General features: G+C 46.4%; 1 protein-coding gene across 1 annotated transcript; it reads right to left on the bottom strand.

Moving 5' to 3' along the window:
• Window positions 1-2693: 2693 nt before the first annotated feature.
• DKKL1 (dickkopf like acrosomal protein 1) lies at window positions 2694-5800 on the bottom strand. Its single transcript, XM_027860487.1, has 5 exons — window positions 5716-5800; window positions 4744-4963; window positions 3930-4070; window positions 3600-3692; window positions 2694-3067 (listed from the first exon to the last, which is right to left on the bottom strand). Exons 2-5 carry the CDS (start codon window positions 4948-4950, stop codon window positions 2774-2776), a joined length of 735 nt encoding a protein of 244 aa, XP_027716288.1. The 5' UTR covers window positions 4951-4963; window positions 5716-5800; the 3' UTR covers window positions 2694-2773.
• Between the last annotated feature and the right edge of the window lie 5886 nt (window positions 5801-11686).

Genomic DNA, 11686 nt, shown 5'->3' with positions numbered 1-11686 from the left:
AAAATGGAGTTTTCCCAGCCTTTGCTTCAACAGTTCAACAAAAATTCCCTACATGACCTACCCCATCCACTCTTCTCTTCGCATGCTCTGATTCTGGGGTCTCCAAACGTGGGAAAAGCCCACAGAAAGATGGAGCAGCTCCATCTTCCCTCAGCCTTCTGGTTCCGTTGGTCATACCAGATTTGGTGAAGGAAGCTGTGGGGGTTGGGTGGGATGGCCCAGCACTTTCAGAACCCCTTGGTGCCAGCTCCCCAAAGCATCCAAAGGTCTGCTGGGACGCGGAGCTGAGACCAAGATGGCCTAGTGGTAAGCTAGGAGCTGGGTATAATTTCTACAAGAGAAGCAACAACAAGCAAGTTGGAGTGTGGGGATGTAATTTCCCCTTCCTCTTGTGATGTTTAGATCAGGGAGGCTTATCGTCCTACCCTGAAAAAGTGAATAGATATTGTTGAGGTTTAGAGTTGGGAGAGCTGGTTCAGGTGTGAAAGAATTCCCTTAGACCTTCTCCGTAACCATTGGGAGCTTTATTGAAGCAAAAGCAGCGGGCTAGCCCTGGAAAGAGGGCTAGCAACTTAAAGAGGGACAGGGACAGTTTTATAAGGACAGGATGAGGAAGATGATTGCTTACAAGATAATTTTAGAAGTTTTATGGGGGTTAAAGATTTAAGACAGGTCAAGAAAGAATCTCATGACATGGGATAAGGGAGACAAAGGGAATGCTTTATGGCAGGTTAAAGATTAGAGGACCAGGGGGAGCCTAAGACTAAGGGAAACAAAAGCAATCCTTTTGGTACGGGTTCAAGATAAGGGGGAAAGGACTTTAGGACAACTTTCAAGTTACAGAATAAACTGGGGTTTCACAAAGTACTGGAAAAGCAACATTAATATTCTCTTAAACCTTAGGGCACTGTATGTCTTCCACTTCAATATGATCAAGAATAAGGTTGGAGGGAGGGGGAATTGGAAACTCAACTTTACTAGAAGATGGCATGCTGAATCCCTTCAGAGCTCACCATTAAGCTTTGTATTTGTTTTCATTGCAGGATAAATGTGTTTTAGCCGATATGCTGAGTGAGTGAATTCTTTGGGACCATACCAAAGAGTTGATCCAGTTGGATGGGGCATGAGTCAAGCAATTTGTGAGTGATTGTTGGAATATCCCTACATAATGGTCCACTCAGAAATCACTAGAAAAGACTGGGAAGGTGAGACTGCTAGGTATTTTTTGCACCCACACAGTTGGGAGCTGTCTAAGCTAGCTTTGAGCATCATCTGGTGGCCAAGCCAGTTATGGCACCCTAAACAGCTGTTCCAAGCCACACCCTTTAATGCCAGTAGGTAATGCCACTGTTCTTATGGGACACCAACTGTTCTGTGAAAGGGCAAAAATGTTTCACAAGGCCTAGGGGTTGGTCGTCCTAGGGACATCACAGCAGACAGCCAAGGTTACTGGCGATCCTCTGAAGATTCTATAAGACCACAAATGATAAGAGATAGTAGGCATGATAGATTGTAATGGGCAGGAAGTGGGACTGGAGATAATTCATATTTCTAATGCATTGTAAGATTTGCAAAACACTTCCTCCAATACCCTTGTGAGGTAGGTAGGGCAAGTGAAGTTTTGTGCTACCCAGGAAGGAGATGCATTATTGGGTCAGGAGTATGGAAAGCAAATGACCTTACCTTCTTTTTGTTCCTTTGGGTTAGAAAGGAGGAATTTTCTAACCTTCAATTTAAGACAACTCCACATTAACACCAGACATAGACATTCTAAAGAACAGAGGATTTTAGAAAGGGGTCACTCTCACTAGCTTTTATTTAGCTAGGTATGGTGATTTAAATAGCCTCTGGCTCTGGGCTATATATATCAAAAAAAAAAAAAAAAATTTCAGCCTGCCCTGCCAAGGAGAGGCTTTCTAACCACTGCATTGAAGATAGGAGAACCAGTCAGGCGCTCAGCTCTCGCCCTTCAAGAATACAACCATACAACTGAGCATATAGAAAGGAGATACCTAGCAGAGAGTGTTATATCCTAAGAGGACATGGGCAGCCCTGCAAAGCCACAGGTTAAGAATGGCCCTGGCCCTAAGGGTTCCTGGGGCAAGTGCCTTTTTATGTATGTTCCCTAATAACACTTTTCCTTCATGAGCCGTGATCTCACCTCTTCTCTGTGTTATCTTTCACCACTGGTGTAGTGGGTTGTGGGAGAATGGATCCTACCTGCATTTTCTTAAGTATTTTATTTTGAACTAATGTGTTTACTTTAGAAAAATTAAACAAGTCAGTGGAAGATCGTGAGCTGTGGTTTTGACTGGGTCCTGTGACCCACCAAGTAGCTCTACCCTGGGGTCATTTTTTAGGTTTGTTTGTTTTCTGGAGCGACTGAGAGGGAGCTTCCGAGATCCTACATTTGGTTTCCAGTGTCATCAGGCCCAGGGGAAACTTTCATCTCCTTATGCTAAAGTTACCAAAGAGGAAACTGACAATTTGAGAAGTGACTAGCCCAAGGCACTGGTGAGATGTGAACCCAAGTCTGTTGATTGCTACCCAGGAATCCAGGCTGCGGCGACAGGAGAGAAGAGATGCGAGATGAAAGAGACAGGGCCTTGCTAAGACGGAGCCTGGAGGCTGGAGATGACAGCCATGACGCTGTTTTCACTGAAGATAGAACTTTTATTTATTTCCAAGGGGGCTGAGGGGCTGATGCCTGCAGGCATCCTCACCTCTCATCTCTGCTACTGCCCTCAGCCTGCCTCTTGGCTAGCCCCGTAGCCTAAAGCTGCCGAGGGGGCCTTAGGAGATAGAGAAAACGGGCCCTGCGAGGCACAGGGTGGACACGTAAGAGGGCTTCCTCGTGGGCTCCCTCCCGAAGCCCATCCCGAATAGCCTGAAGCCTGTGACGCTTCTCACTGAGCCAGCGGTTCCCAGGCCGGCTGTCGGCCCGGGCCAGCCGATGGGGCAGCCTGACGATCCAGAAAGACACTCTGGGCTGGGTTTCAACATGGGGGCTGCTCAGTCCGCTGCTGCGGAGAGGCTGGGCTGGTTCATTTTCTTCATCTTCAGGTTCCTAGAATCCACAGAACCACAAGACCTCTGAGCTGAAAGGGACTTCTCTACCTGAGCAGGAATCCCCCAAGACATCATCTTGAAAAGTGGACACAGACTATGCTCAAAGACTTCCTGGGATGGTGAACTCACTACCCCTGGCGTCTAAATTCTTCCTTCTTATTTCTGCCTCTGCCACCTCCACCTACTGCTCCTGGGCCTACCGGCTGGGGCCCTGCATTCACAAGCTGCAAGGAAGGGAAGAGGGAGGGACTAGGCTTTTTGGAGGTCTGGCCTTGATCTCACTTTTCCCTTCCACAGGAAGAGGTCTCTTGACCCTTTCCCCTCCTGCTTCACTCCATTTCTTTCAGTCTCACCCCTGATTACTCAGGAGACAGAGGCATGAACAGGAGAGCGGCATGAACTTGTTTCTAGGTCTTGCCCCACCCCCCCCACCAAGACAGAGCGTTTCAGTCCTCCCCCCCAATTCTCTCTCCTTAGAAGCCACAAGTGTCCAACACTGAAATTTACTGGGCAACAAAAGCATCTCTGACCTTCCAGTCATCCTCCACATTCCCTTCTGAAGGCTCAATTTCAGCCACCACCTTCTCCGAAAACATCATATCTCCAGTCCGATTATCAGTCACCTGTGTGTACAGTATCGGGGTGGGGCGGCAAGCAGAGAATGAAACCCATTCCCTTTACCAACACCTTTTCTGCCCATCAAATGTCTTTATCAGCTATTACCAGTGTTGGGCATGGATCAAAGTCAGAGTGTCAGAGGTACTGGGCCAGAGTGGAAAGGAGCAGAGATTGTTGGCTGGCTAGTGGTGGCTGGGCAGGGACGTGGGGTTGGGAGGCTGAGAAGGGGGAAAGAGGCTGACCTTGTCTATCTGGTGGTGGCTATAGATAGTGCCATTACTCAAGCGGTGTTGTTTCTGGTCTTCATTGTGGTAATTGGGGGGAAGGTTCCTAAAGTCCACCGAAGGTGTCATGAAGCTGTCCATGCTCCGAAACAGATCGTCCTGGGGGAGCCCCAGCCAAGAAAAGAGGAAGATAGGAAGCCAGGGGCCGGTGGAAGAGAATTCATTAAAGACCGTAGGGAATTCAGTGGGATGAGGTTACCCCTTCTCCAACCCCTCAGTCTCCCTCTCATGAGTTCCTCCTCCCATCCTCCCTCTTTCTGATTCTGTCCCTCCAAACTTCTGATCTTTCTGCACCTTCCCTAGTCAATCCTCTATCTTTCCCCCATTCTCTGTCTGAGCCTAGGTCCCTCTGTCCTCCCATCTTTGTCCCCATCTTTCTTGCCTTTCCTTCTCTCTGAACATCCCCCCCCCCTTTCCTTTATACTTCATCTTTACACTCCTGTCTTTTACCTCTCCTCCATGGCTGAGTCATCTTTGCATTTCCCCCATCCTTTTGCCCCTCGTTTTTCATCCTTCTGTCTGCCACCTGTCAACTTCCCACCCCTTTCCCTCATTCCTGCCTTTCATCCCTGCCCACCATCCCTATAGATCTATGCCTTTGTCATCCCTCTGCCCCTTGTGCCCACGTCTGCCCTCACTTTCTATCGCTCCGACCCGCTGTCATCGCAGCGGAAACATTTCACCGTACTTGTTACCTGACCGTCCCCTGGCCCAGTCTCTATCCACCTTGCAGACTTTGTACTCCACACCCCTCAGTCTCCTTTTTGCTTACCCGAAAGAAGAGGCGGTTTAGGTTGTGGAGGAGGTTGTGGATGCCCAGCAGGCCCATGGAACCCATCTCCGGACTCTCGGAAGTGTCGGGACCCCCGGGGGCATGGTTGTGTCCGTGGGCATGCTCAAGGACCGAGATGGGTGCAGCTTGGTCCTCGGGGGTAGTTGCCAAGAGCAGGAACAGCAGCAGCAGGGGCTGCGGCCACATGGCGGGGCGGGGCCTGAGTGGGGGAGGGGGCGGAGGTCGGAAGCCCCGCCTCTGAAGACAGGTCTCCGCCCCTCCCCAGGCGAGACTCCTCCTCCTTCCCAACTAGGTGGCCCTCCCTGGCCCCTGACCCTTGTACCCTCAACTGTGAGACGCCTCACAGACGCAGGCTACCAACCGGGAGAACTGCCACGCCCCCCGCAAACCGTCCGGTCTCGTGCCCTGTCACGCCCCCTCTGTGGCTCGAGCTACTCCCCTCCCCAGCTGGGGTCCCCCGAGAACCTGCTGGAAACCCCCCTTGGAGATGATCTCGCGCGTGGGCCCATGAGCAGAGCTTCTAAAGCCCGGCCGCTGTCCCCTGTCAGAGTTAGGGGCTGCGGTGTATTTGGGGGAAGGTTCCTAAAAACGGTGTAATCCAACTGGACCGGAGCAGGCCAGGGCAAGGGTTCCGGAACTTTAACGTCCATCCTCCGAGAACCAGCCGTCCAGCCTCTCAGAATCTCAGAATCTAGCCACTCCTGCTTCCTCCCAGATCCGGGCATAGTCTTTCCCTGGTGCCACCTACAGTCCAGATCCTCAAAGACCTGGGCACCACCTCTGTCTGTCCCACCACCCTCCAGGACCCAGGCTCCCCAGCCACCAGCTCTTGCCCTCGGGGATCCAAGCGTCCCATTCCACAGAAGCCCCTTCAGAGACCCACTTATTGAATCTACCAGTCCGGGCCCCCAGCCAGTCCCCCTTCGAGGATCTCCGCTGCTGCCTGCGTACCCTGTCACTGCCTCACTCCGCTTTCTCTAGGACCCAGTCGGCTTCTGCCCCTAAGCCTTTGCTCCCTCAGACCCGACTCAGTGCGCAGGTACTGACGACTGAGGGCTGTGTGCTGAGGGAGCGCAGGAAAAGGGCGCTACCCCGACCCCCGACTGAGCCGAGGTCACAAGGGGTCTAGAGACGTCACAGAGACAGCAGGAGTGTCCCTCCCCCTTCATTCCTAAAGGGGCCACCTCCCGAAGCCTTTTTTTTTTTTTGTTCCCCTCCACTCCCTAACTGTTAATTTTTTCCTGGTCCTCCAATGAGCTTGTGTGGAATTGAGAGGAAGCTTGGAGTAGTGGCTAGCCAGAGAGACCTAGATTCTCAAGCCTAATCTCTGACACATCCTGGCTGTGTGACACTGGGCAAGTCATTTACTTCTCAATGCTCTGAACAACTCTTCAAGACTAAATTGCAAAGAAGGTTCTGGCCTGCTTTGGTACTTTTCTCACCTGGAGGTTCCCTGTACCAATAAAATCCCAGGCCCCAGGCCACTTTGTCCACAGTGCCTTGTACACAGTAGGAATTTAACAGGTACTGAATTCCCCAAAGGAGGTACAATGCTACATCTTTTATTCCTTCTCAAAATCCCAGGTCTGGAAGGGACCTCAGAGGCCTTGAGTTGAACCCAGACTTGAAGTCAAATCTTTACATTACACCTGATAACTGGCCATGCAGCCTGGACTTGAATACCCCTCAATGATGGCAAACTCACTATTTCCCAAGGGAGCTAGTAAACCTTCAGCTCTCTCTCCCACAGATACAGACCCATTCAGAGGGATGAGTAGATCTAGAAAGAAATGAGGTATAGGGCAGCACATATAGGTGAATGTGACCAGGGCACCTCAATGAAGGGGGACATGTAACCAGGTCACATGAAGGAGTAATTTATGACCCTCAAACAAATTTCTTTACTATCAGTAGGTCAACATTTATTAAGCACCTGTTATGTGCCAGGCATTTTGTTAAGCACTGAGGGTACAAAAGATAGCCCCTGCTCTCAAGGAACTCACGGTCTAATGGGGAGACTACATGCAGACAACTATGTACAAACAAGATATGGAAATTGGAGATGTTAACAGATGGGAAGCACTAACATTAAGGGGTATCGGGAAAGGCTTCCTGTAAAAGGGGAGATTTTAGCTGGGACTTGAAGGAAGCCAGGGAAGCCAAGAAGCCTATGGTCACTGTGCTGCCCTTTGCTGGACCTCTTCCCTCCACCCCACAATGTCTCGTCTTAGTTATTTTGTACTGGCATTTCTCTCCATGACTCCCTGCTTGTCGTCAGGTCTCTGATCAAGTCGATCTTCAGTTCTAGTCGCCTAACACTTTGTCCACCATCCACTAAGAATGCTGTGGTTAGTAAGCCTGTCCCCTGAAAAGGATACTGTAGCTTTCTCTTGCTCTTCTTAAGCCTCCTACTTTGCCAACCTCTTTAGTGCCATCTCTTATACTGTCTTCAATCTATTGGAGCTCCTGGAGGTGCTGTGATTAGGAAATTTTGCCTTGATAAGAAGGGCTACAGTTCTCTCAGCCAGCATTCTTACAGGTACAACTGTGAAGCGTTCCTTAGCACTCTGTCCATTTTATTAGCAAGGGGTGTTGATGCTCTTCAGTCCAACTGGCTCAGAATGCACAGAAGCCTCAGCTGAGGTTAGCTCTGTCTTTTGAACTGTTCTGTTAGCACTTGTTTGTTAACTGCTTCTCTTCTGAACTCTTCTCTGAACAGCCTTGTCCTTGATCATCTGCTCTGAGTCTCTCGGGTATGGTCAGAAACCCCTTTTTATTCTTAAGGTTTATTGCCCCTAAACTGAGGTCAGTATCTCCAGTACTCCACATCCTCAAATGGAAAGTCAAGTCAAGCCAAACATTTATTAAGAGGTAACCGTGTTCAAAGCACTGTGCTAAGTGCTGCGGATACAAAGAAAGGCAAACAGACTGCTGGGTGTCTCAGTGGATAAAGTGCTAAACCTGGAGTCAGAAAGACCTAAGTTCAAATCTAGTGTTAGATACTTACTAACTTCGTAACCCACAGCAAGTCATTTCACCCTGTCTGCCTTTCTAAATAAAGATATTGCCCGGGTCTCAGTGTGTCTGAGGCAACCCTCATTCAATGACTCAGGGTTAGATAAGAATTGAGACAAAAAGATGGCCCAATTTACCATCACAAAAATATCAGTCTGTAAGGGGAAAACCTTCCAAGCTGAGTATGTGTTAAGTGACCAGGACACTATATCAATGATTCAAGCCCTAGTTCCCTGGACTAATTAAATCTCCAAATATACTGGGCTATTTGACAGTCTGAGTGAATACCCTAAGAAATTTCTGCATCATCTCATGTGACATGGATTACTTAGAGGGCAGATCAGTGTGTCTGAATTTTCTGCAAAAGACTTTTGAACAGCAAAGGGAAAGGCTGACTACAGTTTTAGGCCATCCAAAACTGCTAGTGACAAATGCCATTTCTGTAAAGCCTCTGTTTAGCACCAGGGTCACATAGGGTTTCAGAACGGAGAGAGTGCCACAGAGGAAAGAAAATTGCATCAGGAGTCAGAGGACCTGGTAAATCCTGAAGCTGATGGTTCCCATCTGATTGGGCTTAGGCATGTCACTTAACCTCATTAGGTCTCAGTATTCTCATCCTTAAAATGAGGGGGTTGGACTCAGTGACCTCAAAAGTCCAGGATACTCCAAAAGATAAAAGCACTCATTAGCTGACCCTGTCCAGAGAGTTTCTAATACCTTTTTTTTTACTTTAGTTTTTGATGTTTATTATCCAAAATGTGTGACAGATTCTTCATCCCAGAGATCTCCCTCCTGAGTATATAGTGGAAAAGGACAAGAAAGGGCAGAAAGAAGCAGTCTGGTTGGTGCCTTCAGGTGCCCCTGGAGCCTGGTGGAATGAGAAGACCATATCTACTTCAGTGCAGACTTAGACACTCCTTTGTATCACATGCTGAGGCTCATCTGCAAGGCTTTGAAGACATTTGATACCGTGACGGGAATTGCGATTTTCATGTTAATCAATATGATATGTGTAATTAATATACTAATAGATTAGATTTCTTAGAATTGCCTCTCATGGTTTGGGAGTCAGACTTACAATGCAGCTTGAAAAGATCAATCCAACCCTTGACAATGCTCTCACAATCACTGCATTCTTGAGCCCGTGTACCTTAAGTGAAGAGAATCAAAGCTTGTAAAACTTGTTCCTGTCACAGAACTCTGGTCTTGTGACTCACCAAGTAATGACCCACAAGAACCTGAAATAATACCATTCTCACAGAACTTCAGGATACCAGGACTGTGGGCTTGTTGTGAGAAACCACTCAGACCCTCGGAAACTATCATTAGTAATCCACCTTTCCCCTTCCCTTCCCACTGGTGATTTATGTATATAATCTTTGCCTTCAATACAGCAAGGTTGAATTCTGATCGGGAGAATTCCTGATTTGCAAATCTGTTCCTCATAACGAAACTAATTAATTAAATGGCTACCTGATTACTGGCACTTTGTCTCTGGCCTGCTGTTTCATCATTCTCAGGTTAGAGACTGGTTCAGTAAAATTCTGTTAACAATGCCAGGCAAACAGGAGCCACCAGAAACCTACTGCATTTGCCAGGAGAGGACTTGTTGATGAGATAATATCCCTCACACAAACTAAAGACACTGGCTTCAAGGTGAGCTGTCTGAGAAGCTCCAGGACTTTGTCAAATTAATTAGGAATGGACTGATAACTATCTATTGATCTATTCTGACCTGGGTTAAAGAGGGTAGCCAGAGATGAGTAGCAGTACTAGGAAACTGGGAGTTTAGTATGAAAGAAGGGCTAGGGAAAACGAATATGTATGCAGATGCTCTATGGTCCCCTCACGTGGGCCTGAAGTTACAGTGATATTCAATGAAAGGGGGAAAAATGATTTGTGAAAGGCAGGGAGAAGAACCTCTGTCACCTGGAAGAGCAGCTGAGAGCCTGGCCAGATCTGCCAGAGACCTTGGAACCAAACGACTCTGCCTCTAAGTCCTTCCTCATTTCTCACTGTTTACAGAGACTATCCAGGTGGATCCCAAACACCCAATATGTTCCTTTAATCTTGTCCATGACCTACAAGTACAAGGGGAGGGTGGGGGGCATGATGCTCCAGGAGAGGGGAGCACTTGATTGTTTTGTAGCAATTTTGCTTTACTCCTTTTAACAAACCATATGGCCACTGAAAAGTCAATTGCCAGTGTCTTACAAATGAGATTTCTTGATAGAGAGAAGGACATTTTTCAGATTGAGGTGAGGGCTAGTTAATGGATAATTCATAATATGAATATTTCTGATAAATATTCCCTTTTCAGTCAATAAATCAGAAAGTACTTTTTAAGCATTTGTGATGATCCAGACACTTTGCTGAGTGTTGGGTTTAGAAAGAGGCAAAAGCCTTCAAGGAGCTTCCGTTCTAATTTCCAAAAGCCTGGATCAATATTGAAGGAACAAGGAGCTCAGGTCAGTGACCTATAGGTGCCAGTGTGACTTCATCAGGAACAGGCTGACTGTAGAGGGTCACCAAACTGGTAGAGGAGGGAAATCCTATAGCTATGAGTTGTTTAGATTTTAGCAAAGCTTGCATCAAATATCTCGTGCTTTTCTTGGGGAGAAGATGGAGTTATTGATGTATTAGATCAACGATACAATTAGATGCATTCAGCACTGATTGAATGGTCGGACTCAGAGTCATCAAGAGTTCTATGTCATCATTCTACCTAAGCTAATTATTCAATGCCATACCAATCAAACTACCAAAAATTATTTTATAGAGTTAGAAAAAATAATAACAAGATTCATTTTGAAGAACAAAAGGTCCAGAATATCAAGAGAACTAATGAAAAGAAATGCAGGGGAAGGTGGCCTAGCCATTCCAGATCTTAAATTGTAGTATAAAGCAGTAATCATCAAAACTGCTTGGTAGTAGCTAAGAAATAGATTGGTGGATCAGTGGAATAGGTTAAGTATGCAAGACATAGTAGTCAATGACTATAGTAATCTATTATTTGATAAACCCAAAGACCCCAGCTTCTGGGATAAGAACCCACTCTTTGAAAAAAAACTGCTGGGAAAACTAGAAAAGAGTATGGCAGAAACTAGGCATAGACCAACATCTCACACCATATACCAAAATAAAGTCAAAATGGGTTCATGATTTAGATATAAAGGCTTATACTATAAGCAAACTGGGAGAGCAAGGAATAGTTTACCTGTCAGACCTATGGAGAACAGAAGAATTCATGACCAAACAGGAGATAGAGAACATTACAAAAAGCAAAATAGATAATTTTGATTACATTAAATTGAAAAGTTTTTGCACAAACAAAGCCAATGCAACTAAGATTAGAAGGAAGGTAGAAAATTGGGAAAGAATTTTTACAACCAGTCTCTCTGATAAGGACCTCATTTCTAAAATATATAAAGAATTAAGTCAAATTTATAAGAATACGAGCCATTCCCCAATTGATAAATGGTCAAAGGATATGAACAGACAGTTCTCAGATGAAGAAATTAAAGCCATCTATAGTCATATGAAAAAATGCTCTAAATCACTACTGATTAGAGAAATGCAAATCAAAACAACTCTGAGGTACCACATCACACCTATCAGAATGGCCAACATGACAAAACAGGCAAATGATAAATGTTGGAGAAGATGTGGGAAAACTGGAACACTAATGCATTGTTGGTGGAGTTCTGAAATGATCCAACCATTTTGGAGAGCAATTTGGAATTATGCCCAAAGGGCTATAAAAATGTGCATATCCTTTGACCCAGCAATAGCACTTCTAGGGCTATATCCCAAAGAGATCACACAAATAGGAAAAGGACCTACATGTACAAAAATATTCATAGCAGCTCTTTTTGTGGTGGCAAAGAATTGGAAATTGAGAGGATGC

Source organism: Vombatus ursinus, unplaced genomic scaffold, assembly GCF_900497805.2.
Source record: "Vombatus ursinus unplaced genomic scaffold, bare-nosed wombat genome assembly UNPS02014198.1, whole genome shotgun sequence".
Lineage (NCBI taxonomy): Eukaryota > Metazoa > Chordata > Mammalia > Diprotodontia > Vombatidae > Vombatus > Vombatus ursinus.
This window is presented reverse-complemented; position numbering and strand designations above follow the sequence as displayed.

Excerpts from the sequence above, each read along its gene's own strand:
- DKKL1 (XM_027860487.1), bottom strand. The coding sequence starts at position 4,950 with ATGTGGCCGCAGCCCCTGCTGCTGCTGTTCCTGCTCTTGGCAACTACC. Across the intron at positions 4,071-4,743 it reads TAAACCGCCTCTTCTTTCGG|GACGATCTGTTTCGGAGCAT; the intron begins GTAAGCAAAAAG and ends GGGCTCCCCCAG. Across the intron at positions 3,068-3,599 it reads ATGTGGAGGATGACTGGAAG|GAACCTGAAGATGAAGAAAA; the intron begins GTCAGAGATGCT and ends TGTGGATTCTAG.